This window comes from Dipodomys ordii, unplaced genomic scaffold, assembly GCF_000151885.1.
Source record: "Dipodomys ordii isolate 6190 unplaced genomic scaffold, Dord_2.0 Scaffold42, whole genome shotgun sequence".
Taxonomy (NCBI): Eukaryota; Metazoa; Chordata; class Mammalia; order Rodentia; family Heteromyidae; genus Dipodomys; species Dipodomys ordii.
This window is the reverse complement of record NW_012267258.1, coordinates 3,390,473-3,402,694: the sequence shown is the minus strand read 5'-3', so window position 1 is coordinate 3,402,694 and position 12,222 is coordinate 3,390,473. Positions and strand designations below refer to the sequence as shown.

Sequence of the window (12,222 nt, the reverse complement as noted above, 5' to 3'; positions counted from 1 at the left end):
AAGGGAAGGGAAGGGAAGGGAGGAGGGAGAAAGATAAAGAGAGAGGGAGAGAAAAAATGAACAAATGCTTTTGAGGATTATATGGAAATTATATGGAAATCACTACGGAGATTCCTCAAAAAATCTAACAGAAACAGCCCCATGGTCCACGGATAGTCATTTATAAAACAAAGGTACCTGGCATACCCATGTTCATTACATTACTGTTCGTAATACTCAAGGTATGGAAATAGTTCTTGATGCCCTACATGGTATGGATCAATAAAATGTAGGATACAGATACATACATACATACATAGGTAAACACACATACACACACACACATACACACAGTGGAATTTTATTCATCCTTTAGGAAGAATAATATTTCATTTTCAGGGAAATGGATGGACCTGTAAAATATTGACTGGAGTAAGCCAAGCTCAGAGAATAAGAATACATGTTTTCTTCTCTCATATGTGGAAGATAGATCTAAAATATAAACATATTTGAGAACACATACAGGGCTATGCACATATATACATAATCAAACTGACTAAAAAATGGTATACATAGGAGTGAGATTACATGTATGTGTAACCATGTGAACAAGTAACAGGCAGTTCAACAAAATGAATGTCTTGACCAAGAGATGTAGGGACTGAAGAGAAGCAACGAAATGAAAAGAGGAATGGTGGGTGAATACATACTACTCAATGTACATATATGAAAACTGAACTAGGAAACTTAAGGAGATGTGGGTGCAATGGGACAGACTGGGTGGGGAGATGCTAGAAGGGGTTGACTGATCAAGATGCATTATACATATAAAGTGATGTTAAACTGAAACCCCACTGTACAACCATTTGAAGAAAAAGTTAAAAACAAAAAACTAGTGACTGGAGGGGGAGGGAAGAAAAGTGAGGGAAGGGGTAATAAGATAGACAAGAAATGTAATCACTACCTTACTTATGTAACTGTACATAACTGTAACTCTGTACATCACCTTGACAATAAAATTAAAATTAAAAAAACTAATGACACTTTTAAAGAATCCATAACAAAAATTTATCAATAAGAATGCACATAGCATTAAATAAAAAGCTAGGGATATTTATACTTCTTAAAGAGGGAATGGTTTTGGGTGTATATATGCACGTAATGAAAATTCTTTAACAGTAGAGAATAGGAAAATATTTGGGATACAGTAAGAAAAACAGAAATAAAATGCATACAGATGTTATAATGATTCATTTATCTATGTCTCTATGGTCCAAAATGTATCCAAGTGATGTGCTTTCTTTTTTTTTTTTTTTTGGGGTCCGGTCGTGGGGCCTGAACTCTGGGCCTGGGCACTGTCCCTCAGTTCTTCAGCTCAAGGCTAGTGCTCTACCACTTGAGCCAGAGCGCCACTTCCGGCTTTTTTCTTTTTTCTTTTTGTTTATGTGGTGCTGAGGAATTGAACCCAGGGCCTCGAGCATGCAAGGCAAGCGCTCTACCACTGAGCCACCTTCCCAGCCCAAGTGATGTGCTTTCTATGCTCTTGTACATTTTTCCTTTTAGTTTGTTTTTTTGTTTGTTTTTGTCGATTGCAGGGCCTGAACTCTGGGCCTGGATGCTGTTCATCAATTCTTCAGCTCAAGGCTAGCACTCTACCACTTGAGCCACAGTGATACTTCTGGCTTTTTCTCCTTATGTGGTGCTGAGTAATTGAACCCAGGGCATCATGCATGCAAGGCAAGCACTCTACAATTAAGCCACCTTCCCAATCCCATTTTTCCCTTTTACTACAATAAACTTGCCCCAAAATGATTTTTTTGTTAATAAAACATTAAACAGTTCCTTTAATAGCCTACATTCAAAATAATAATAGTCCATTTAAAAAAAAACAACCATGGGGGGGAGGGGGGAGGCTGGGAAGGGATGTGAAGGGTAAACAAAGGAGGAGGATGCAATGCTTGGTAAGAAATGTACACATTATCCTGCCCATGTAATTGTAACCCCTCTGTACAGTATGTTCACAAATAAAATTAAATTAAATTAAAAAAAAAGAAAGATGTATTCTGAGTAAATAAAAAAAAAACAACCAATCAGGTAATTAGTACTTACCTCACTCCTAGTATCAGGAAGTGATTCCTGGGGATGGAGACAAGCATGAGCTACCTTGATAACATGCTCCAATTTTTTGGGCTGTTCCTCCACTTTTGCTGCTAGAAACAAGGCTGCTGGAGCCACAGACTGCATAGAAATAAAATACGTCAGACTTATTTTTAGATCAAGATAGACATAAGCAGATCTAACTCTCAAACAAATCAAGTTCATTGCTTGCCACTACTTTATCACCTCTCATTTATTATGCTTTTCCCCTACTTATAGTACTATCTTTTCCTCTCCTATCTACTTGCCAACACCAATCCTTCAACAAATTCTACAAGTAATAGTTTTCCACTTAAAATGAGATTCTTAGCCAGGAGCCAGTGTCTCAAGCCTAACTACTCAGGAGTCTGAGACCTGAGGATCACAGTTCAAAGCAAGCCCAGGCAGTAAAAGACTTTGAGATTACGACTCTTACCTCCAACTGACTACCAAAAAAAGCAAGACTTGGAGCTATGGCTCAAGTGGTATAGCACTATCCTTTGAGCACAAGTTTAGGAACAGGACCCAGGTCAGATTTCAAGCCCCAGGACTAGCAAAATTTTTTAAAAGGAGAGAGGAAAAGAGAGGAGAACTAGAAGAGAGAAGAGAGAGGAGAAAGAGACAGAGGAGAGAGAGAAGGAAAGGGGGTGAGGGAGAGATTCTTTCACTTTTTTGTTGTTGTTTTGCAGGTCCTGGGCTTGAAATCTGGGCCTGGGTGTTGCCCCTGAGCTCCTTTAGCTTAAGTCTAGCACTTAAGTATTGAGCCACAGCACCACTTCCAGCTGCTTCTGTGCTTAAGTGGTGATAAGAGCCTCGCAGACTTTCCTGCCAGGGCTGGCTTCAAACCATGATCCTCAGATCTCAACCTGCTGAGTAGTTAGGATTTCAGGCATGGGATTACAAGCAGCTGGCTCATTGTTTTTTTGTTTTGTTTTTCAGACAAGGTCTTGCTATATATAGCCTAAGCTATCCTGGACCTCATGATCCTCCTGCCTCAACCTCTCAAGTAATAGATCACTGTTTTAAGTCACCACATATGACCTGGCTACTGTTTTTGAGACAAGGTCTTTCTAAATTTGCTTGAGATGATATGGAATTTGTGATTCTCTTGCTCGGACACCCAGAATAGTTAGGATTACAGGCATACATCGCTACCCCTGAAATGTTCTAATACTTATTTATAATCCTGCTGTTATAATTTTGTAGCCAAAAAAGAAAAAAAACCCACATATTCAATTCACAGTAACAGTTCTTTTTCTTTGCATGTTTCAGTTGTATATATAGTTTGCTATACATACACATACATTCATACAAATACACACACACAGAGACTAGAATAAACAAATCACAGGAAAATGAGCATAAAGGTATGGGGATCTAGGCATGAAAAACATTTGAACACTAACCCTGAATAGTTATGGGCTGTGAGATACTAATGATGTAGTAAAAGCGGCACAGAACATTTTAGAGAACAAGTGTGGAATTTAAGAAGATTAATCTGGCGGGCGGGCACTGGTGGCTCACGCCTGTAATCCTAGCTACTCAGGAGGCTGAGATCTGAGGATCACGGTTCAAAGCCAGCCCGGGCAGGAGAGACCGTGAGACTCCTATCTCCAATAAACCACCAGAAAACCGGAAGTGGCACTGTAGCTCAAGTGGTAGAGCGCTCGCTTTGAGCTGAAGAGCTGAGGGACAGCGCCCAGGCCCAGAGTTCAAGCCCCATGACCGATAAAAAAAAAAAAAAAGAAGAAGATTAATCTGGTTGATGGTTGGGACTAGGAAAAAAAGATGAGATGCACTGAAAAAAAAAATGTGTGTGTGTGTATGTGCGCACACACACGTGTGTTTCCTTTGTTGGTCAGTCACAGGGCTTGAACTCAGGACCTGGGTGTTATCCCTGAGCTCTTTTGCTCAAGGCTAGCGCTCTACCACTTACAGCCACAGTGCCACTTCTAGTTTTCTGGTGTTTAGAGAAAAGTGTCTCATGGACTTTCCTGCCTAGGCTAACTGTAGTCCTCAGATCTCAAGACTCTTGAGTAGCTAGGATTACAGATGTGAGCCATCAGTGCCTGGCTTACTAATTTTTATTTATTTTGTCGGTCAAGGGGCTTGAACTTAGGGCCTGGGAACTGTCCCTGAGCTCTTTTGCTCAAGGCTAGTGCTCTACCACTTCAATTCACAGCAACACTTCCGGGTTTTGAGTGGTTAATTGGAGTTAAGTCTCACAGGGTCTTTTCTGCCCCAGCTGGCTTCTAACCCAGCTAGTTTCAAATAGTGATCCTCAGATCTGGCCTCCTGAGTAGCTAGGATTATAGGAGTGAGCCACCATTGCCTGGCTAAGAGTAATTCTTATACCTGTTAAGAATATAAAATTTTAGGGGCTGGGAAGGTGGCTCAGTGGTAGAGTGCTTGCCTTGCATGCATGATGCCCTGAGTTCAATCCCTCACTACCACATAAGCAAAAAGAAAAAAAGCCGGAAGTGGCGTTGTGGCTCAAGTGGTAGAGTGCTAGCCTTGAGCTGAAGAGCTGAGGGACAACACCCAGGCCCCCCAGAGTTCATTCCCTATGACTGGACCAAAAAAAAAAACAGAAAAAAAAGAATATAAAATTTTAGCTGGCCATCGGTGGCTCATTCATGCCTGTAATCCTAGCTACTCAGGAGGCTGAGATCTGAGGATCACCGTTCAAAGCCAGCCCAAGCAGGAACATCCGTGAGACTCTTATCTCCAATTAGCCACTAGAAAACCAGAAGGGGCGCTGTAGTTCAAGCAGTAGAGCACTCACCTTGAGCTGAAGAGTTCAGAGATAGTGCCCAAGCCCAGAGTTCAAGCCCCACAACCGACAAAAAAAAAAAAAGAATAAAAAGTTTTCTCCATTAAATAAAAACAGCTACTATAGGGCTGGGAATGTGGCTTAGTGGTAGAGTGCTTGCCTAGCATGCACGTAGCCCTATGTTTTATTCCTTAGTACCACATAAGCAGAAAAGGCCAGAAGTGGCACTATAGCTCAAGCTGGTAGAGCTCTAGCCTTGAGCTAAAGAAGCTCAGGGACGCCGGGCGCTGGTGGCTCACGCCTGTAATCCTAGCTACTCAGAAGGCTGAGATCTGAGGATCACGGTTCAAAGCCAGCCCGGGCAGGAGAGATCGTGAGACTCCTATCTCCAATAAACTACCAGAAAACTGGAAGTGGTGCTGTAGCTCAAGTGGTAGAGCGCTCACCTTGAGCTGAAGAGCTGAGGGACAGCGCCCAGGCCCAGAGTTCAAGTCCCATGACGGACAAAAAAAAAAAAAAAAAAGAAGCTCAGGGACAGTGCTCAGGCCCTGAGTTCAAGCCCCAAGACTGGCAAAACAACAACAACAACAACAAAATCTGCCACTACAGGCTGTTTGGGGGGGTGGGGCCGGGGGAGGTAGGTACTTTGTATATTAAATCATTTAAATTCTATCAATTATTAAATAAGTACTATCAATGCACATAAAGATGAGAAACCTAGGTCATATGCCCAAAGTCATGTAGTTAGTAAGCACCATAGGAAGGTTCCCAGTCTATAGACACATTGTTTCTGTTTGGTGGTGGTGGTGGTGGTGGTGGTGGTGGTGGTGGTGGTGGTGGTGGTGGTGTGTGTGTGTGTTAGCTGTTTAGCTAGCAAGACAAAGATACTCTACTACTGAGCCTCACTACTAGTCCCAAGGGTATTTTGAAAAGTAGGAAAAAAAAGCAATATGCAAAACACTCCAAGTAGTTCACTGTTTTATATTTCCATATTTGAAATCATTTAAGACAGTACACAATTCAATTAATGCCTGGTATGGTAACACACATCTATAAACCCACCACTCAGAAAGCCCAGCTACACAGTGAGTTCTCCGCCAGCCTGGGCTACATAGCAGAACCACAAGGGCTTCTTAACTCAGCTATAGTGGGAAGCATAAAATAGGAGGACCTCAGTTCAAGCCACCCTGGGCAAAAAAGCCTCCTTCAAAACTATCCCAGCAAAAGGGCTGAAACTCAAAGTATGGCTCTCTCAAGTAGTAGAGTATGGCCAAGTTCAAACCCCAGTGCAGCAAAAAAAAAAAAAAAAAGTTAAAATGAGAAGCCATAATAAAATGATGTCCAATATATACTGTTAAGTGATAAAGGAAAGTTGCACCAAAATGGTGTAGTAAGATTTTTTTTTTTGGTGCCAGTACTAGGGCTTGACCTCAGGGCCAGGGCCCTTTGCTTTTTTGCTCAAGGATAGTGCTCTACCACTTAAGCCACAGCTCCACTTCTAGCTTTTTGTGGTTAATTTAAGAGTCTCACAGACTTTCCTGCCCCAGTTGGCCTAGCACCATGATCCTCAAATCTCAGCCTCCTAAGTAACTAGAATTGAGCCACCAGTGCCCAGCCATTGATGTTTTTTAATAAAAATTATAATTGCTAGTTTATGTATAGAAAAATGGCCAAGTTCAGTGGCTCACACATGTAATTCCAGCTACTCAAGAGATCAGGAGATGAAAGTCAGAGGCTTATTCAAGTATAAAGCACAAGGTCCTATCTGGGAAAATAAAAAAAATAAACAAAAACATAAAAGGCAGTAAATTAGGCTTAGCTACCCAAGAGGCTGAAATCTGAGGATCTCAGTTTGAAGCCAGCCTGGGTAGGAAAGTCAATTAACCATCAAAATAAGTTTAACATGGGGCCGTGTCTCAAATGGTAGAGCTCTAACCTTAAGTAATAAAAGCAGAGGAACAGCACCTAGGCCCTGAGTTTAAGCCCCAAGACTGAAACAAAAACAAAAATCCAGGACTAAAACAAGAACAAAAAAGGTGGAAGTGTGCCTTGTTGCCTAGCAAACACAAGGGCAAACTCAGACCCCACTACCACCACAATAAAATGTCTAGGATACTCTATGTCAAATGTTGATCAATAATTACCTCTGGAGAGTTGTATTACAGAAGAGATTTCCCTTTTACCTTTATAGGTTTCTTTACGAAGCTAAATTATTACCTTTGTAATGAGAACAAACATGAAAAATGAACAGGAGCTTGACAGGTTAAACACTCTAACTTGAATTTATCACAGCTACATTCATAGACTAGACTAAAAGGGTGTTATTTTTATGTTAATTCTAGAACGTATCTAAAAATCAATCCTTTAAAGGTCAACAATACCAAGTTTAGCTAATAATTAGATTTTGGAAAAAATTCTGACTTCCAAAATAAGATCTCCATATTAAAAAATTAACAATGGTAGGTGGCAGTACAAGCCTATAATTCTGTCAGAAAGCAACTGAGGTAGAAGATCAGTTTAAGTAAGGCTGGCTTACACTATACAGTGAAACCTTTTTCCTAATCTTGACTATCACCAATATCTTATATTGTAAGAGCTATTGTCTAGCCTTACAGATTCTGTACCTACAGCACTGGAGATAAAGAAAATTGGCCAAAACTTACTGTCCTAAATCCGAAACAAGATTCCTCAAAAACATAACCTTTATAAAACAATAATAAAATGTGACTCACAAACCCATGTGACATGTTCATCCCCTTTATCCTTTATTACCTTGAGATGTTATTAAACAAATATCTTACCTGCAACTGGGTTATCACTATGAATTCATCTCCGAGGGATTGATAGTAATGTTAAATGGGACTATTTCAGGTAATAAAACTGAAAATAGCACTACTGTATTTACAATTCTGTCAAAGGGAAATAAATTAATTTATATTTTTTTAAAAGTATTTTATATTTAAAATAGCTATTTTTCTCAACAGTCATTTCTTCACTTGTTATCATATATTGTGCCCTCCCCGCCAACCTATCATTCTTTGGTTTTTATCATGATTTTGGAAAACTGAAGATACACTTGGCTTTCTATGATCATGTTACTTGCCACTCTAAAAATTATTAAAGATGAGTTTTCCTTGAATGTTACTCCTCCAACTTTAAGTAATAAATAATCTATTTTTTAAAATTAGGGCATCCACCCATTATAATAACATATTGTATCTACCAGAAATTTAGTCACTTCACAGAATCACTTCACAGAAGTTCTAAAATTTGAATCCTAACTCAGTAGCAAAGACCAACCACAAAATCAGCCATTGAAATCAGTCACAAAAAGAGAAAAAAAAAAGATACTTACATCTCCAGGAAACTGTGTAAAAGACTGGATCATGTAGAATCGATGCATATATACTATAGCTGTATTGATAGTCAATTGTGAACTGAAGCGTTCAAGTTAAGGGTCAAAAACACACAATTCCCACAATACCATCTCTTCCACCACCCCTCCCCAACAAAATAACGGCCAAACAACAGTAGCTAGTCCTAAGTGAAAGTAACCTTCAAAGTGTAGTTCTGTGGGTTGTTTTTTTTTTTTTTAAGTGTATTAACTGCAACTGAAAGCAGGTGTCTTCCACACAACAGGTACTTTAACTTACAGACCATAAACTCCTCAGGATGTGTGAATCAAAATGGTGCAGAAAGAAACTAAGATCTTAAACCATTTTTTGCCATTTGCATTCCGCAAATCATCAGATTTACAAGACTCTCCCTAACCTAGCCCTAGGGTATACTCCGCTGTCACTGTCTCTCCAGTCTCTCTCTCTCTCTCTCTCCCCTCCCTCCCGCACTCTCCCGCACTCTCCATCCCCGTTCTTCTCAATTCCAGCCCCACCCTCACCCCCCACCCTTCTAAACTCTGGCAATTAACTTTTCAATTTCATTTCCTGTATTCTCAAGTGGTGGTGATCCCCTGAAATGACTTGATATTCATTCACTGAAAATACTCTCCCCCCCCCCATCACAGAGCCAAGAAAAAACTTTAAATGCCTTATTTCTAAAGACCCTGGCAGGCACATGAAGTATACAGATGACACAACCCCGAGGTAGCAACAACTTTAATAATCATATTTTCCAAAATATCTTAACACTAGATCTATGGGTCCGCGTTCTTAGAAACGTAAACCGACATCTTCCTCTAAAATTCTGTACAACTCTAACAGCTACTATTAGAACGTCCGAAAGCCAAGCGTTGTGATGGGAATCGAATCAAGCACAAGACACCATTTTACAGACAAAAACGACCAAGTTTTGACAGGTTACTTAAAACAGCTACTAAGAAGTGCGAGGAACGGATTTTTGAGACAGACGCTGGGGCACTATATTTCTAGATCACCTTTACAAGGCCTTCCTATATTGAGTTCCCCTCAATTCTTTTAACACAGTAAAATCCTGTAGGACACATCAGAAAGGAAAATCTCCAAGTTACACGGACAGGTCAGAATACAATGAAGAGCCGATAGGGAAGACGGTCTAAAACATAAAAGCCAGAAAACATTCCAATTTTCAGCCAGGGTAGTGGCGAGCGAGCGGGAAATTGACTCCGCCTCGCTTCCCTCGCCCAAACAGTTTTCAACCCGCGCCATTGTGAACTCTCCCCGGTTTAAAAAAAAAGAAAAGAAAAGGAAAGGAAAAGAAAAAGATCCGTTCCTGCCATCTTCTTACTCAATTCGGTCCCCGCCGAATCCTGAGCCATGAAAGCCGAAGCATGGCAGGGCCCACTCCAAGGCCGAAGGCCTAGGCCGCAAGGATACACGAAAAGACGTTGTCCCATCTCCTGGAGTAGATTGGCTGCTTGCTGGCGATAAGAAAGTTCTTTATCTGAGTCCAGGCCAAAACGACGGGATGGGCTATTTTCCAGCTGCTCTCGAGAAAAATACCACCGTTTGTTGTCGTTCTTCCTCTCTCCCTCCATAGTGCTTCAACCAAAAGGCAGCGGCAAAGGCTGCAAGCGCTTCCCAGCGTCACCTAAGCGGCGACACACATCCGCTGTGCCGAGACAACTGCGACGTGACGCACTTCCTCCGAGAATCCGCCGCCAAGTGGTGACCCGCTTCCGCCGAGGAAGCGAAAGTCTGAGAGCCTACTTCCGGGCTAGATCTCGCGACACCTTGCCAAGGAACGAATTGAGCCACTCGGCGACCAGGAACTACCTTGAGCCTAGGGCGCAGGCGCGAGCCACGTGATCCTGGAGCAATAGGGTGTAATTAGAAGGTTGGTTTTTGGTTTTGTGCGTGTGTGTGTGTGTGTGTGTGTGTGTGTGTGTGCGTGTGTGTGTTTTAAATAAAACCACGCCTCTTCGCGCGAGAACTGGGCTGAGCTGCGCAGGGAGGGCGGTGTTGCGTCTGCGCGGGTGCACGCCCTCGCGCCGCGCTGTGGTCTCTCGGAGGCCTGGATTTTTCCGTAGCTGGTAGTAGAGAGCCTGAGGGAGAAAATAGGTGAGCCTGTCAGAAAACTCAGAAAAAGGCGGGGCCCGCGGCCCACGCCTGTAATCCTAACTACTTGGAAGTGTGAGATCCCAGGATCCTGGTTCAAGGTCAGCCCGGGCAGGACTATCCTTGAGACCTGAAACTCTTGGCTCTAATCACCCAAAACCCGGAAGTGGAGCTGTGGCTCAAAGAGGTAGAGCAGCAAAAGGAGCTCAAGGACAGCACCCTGGCCCCGAGTTCAAGTCCCAGGACTGACACCAAGGGAGAAAGCAGGAAAGTAATCAGACACAGAGTCCCTGCTCTAAATCCAAACATAAGGCAATTACAGGGTTTCTCAATTGCTGGTAGCAATGTAAGGGAATAAGATGGAATTCACAGAGTTTACTGACACAATCCTCTCTTAAGAGGTGAGCCGCAGCCACTACTCACTTAAATATGTTGTCTCGTTTAATCGGCACAACTCAGGCAAGAAAATGTTATTCTAATCCTTGTTTACTAGTGAGTGAATTAAAACTGCCCCCCTTCCGTGTGGAAAATTCCACCACCATCCCTCACATGGAAATTTTGAAAGTTCATGACCTCTGTCAAGTATCCCATTGCCGACGTCTAATAGCTGGCTAAGCGTGGAAATACATTAACTTCTGTACCTCTTATATAAAATATAAATGAAAGTACCAACGTTTACGTTGTAAAAGTGAGGAAATGAAAATTTAATGAAAGGCAATGAAAATATTCCTGGAACTGGGGACTTAAATTTTGTGGATCTTATTGTCACGGAATTGTGTTTGTTTTCTCTTGTGCAGTGCAGGGCCACATACCCTTAGCTTTTTCTATCAAGACTGGCACAGCTCCACTTCAACTTTTTGCTACTTAAGTGGAGATGAGTTTCCCCCTTCCTCCCCCCACACAACAAATGGATGTGTGTATATACATACACATATGTGTGTATATGGCATAATAAAAGAAAAAATACAAAGCCAGGTGCCAGTGGCTCAAACTTGTAATCCTAGCTACTCAGGAGGCTGAGATTTGAGGATCATAGTATTGGAAACCAGCCTGGACAGGAAAGTCCAATTAACCAATCAAAAGCCAGAAGTGGAACTGTGACTCAAAATGGTAGAGTTCAAGCCCCATGACTGACAAGGAAAAAGGAAAAATCAGGGCTGGCAATGTGGCTTAGTGGTAGAGTGCTTGACTCGCATCCATGAAGCCCTGGGTTCAATTCCTCAGTACCACATACACAGAAAAAGCCAGAAGTGGCACTGTGGCTCAAGTGGTAGAGTGCTGGCCTTGAGCAAAAGAAGCTCAGGGACAGCACCCAGACCCTGAGTTCAAGCCCCAGGACTGACAAACAATATAAATGAAAAAATATAAGTACTAGAACCAGATTCATATACAACAGAAACTTTTAAATTATTGGACTAAGAAGTTCCTCTCTCCCCCTCTCTCACTCACTCTCTCTCTCCCTGTCTCTCTCTGTGTCTCTGTCTCTCTCTCTCTCTCTATTGTGGGGCTTGAACTCTGGGCCTGGGCACTGTCTTGAGCTCTTCAGCTCAAGGGTAGCGCTCTACCACTTGAGCCACAGCACCACTTCTGGTTTTCTAGTGGTTTATTGGAGGTAAGAGTCTCACAGACTTTCCTGTCCAGCCTGGCTTTGAACCATGATCCTTAGATCTCAGCCTCCTGAGTAGCTAGGCATACAGTCATGAGCTACTGGCACCTGGATATCTCTGTCTCTGTCTCTCTCTCTCTCTTTATTGTAATGTAAGTAAGGTAATAAGTAAATTTCATGTCAAACTTGTTACTCCTTTCCTCATTTTTCTCCTACCTTCCCCCCACACACTAAGAATT

General features: G+C 42.0%; 1 protein-coding gene across 2 annotated transcripts in view; it reads right to left on the bottom strand.

The window, feature by feature from the left end:
- Ccnt1 (cyclin T1) overlaps nucleotides 1–10,052 on the bottom strand; it is a 28,342-nt gene extending 18,290 nt beyond the window's left edge. Inside the window, exons 1-3 of one of the 2 annotated variants that reach the window (XR_001175163.1) lie at nucleotides 9,697–9,897; nucleotides 8,244–8,325; nucleotides 2,089–2,217 (exon numbers count right to left, since the gene is read on the bottom strand). Coding sequence is in view for 1 of the 2 variants with exons in the window: in XM_013018784.1 (XP_012874238.1) it covers nucleotides 2,089–2,217; nucleotides 8,244–8,325; nucleotides 9,697–9,857 (372 nt within the window). In the remaining variant the exon portion in view is untranslated. Of the gene's footprint in view, nucleotides 1–2,088; nucleotides 2,218–8,243; nucleotides 8,326–9,696 lie in introns of both variants that reach the window. The other variant, XM_013018784.1, reaches the window with a different exon arrangement.
- Between the last annotated feature and the right edge of the window lie 2,170 nt (nucleotides 10,053–12,222).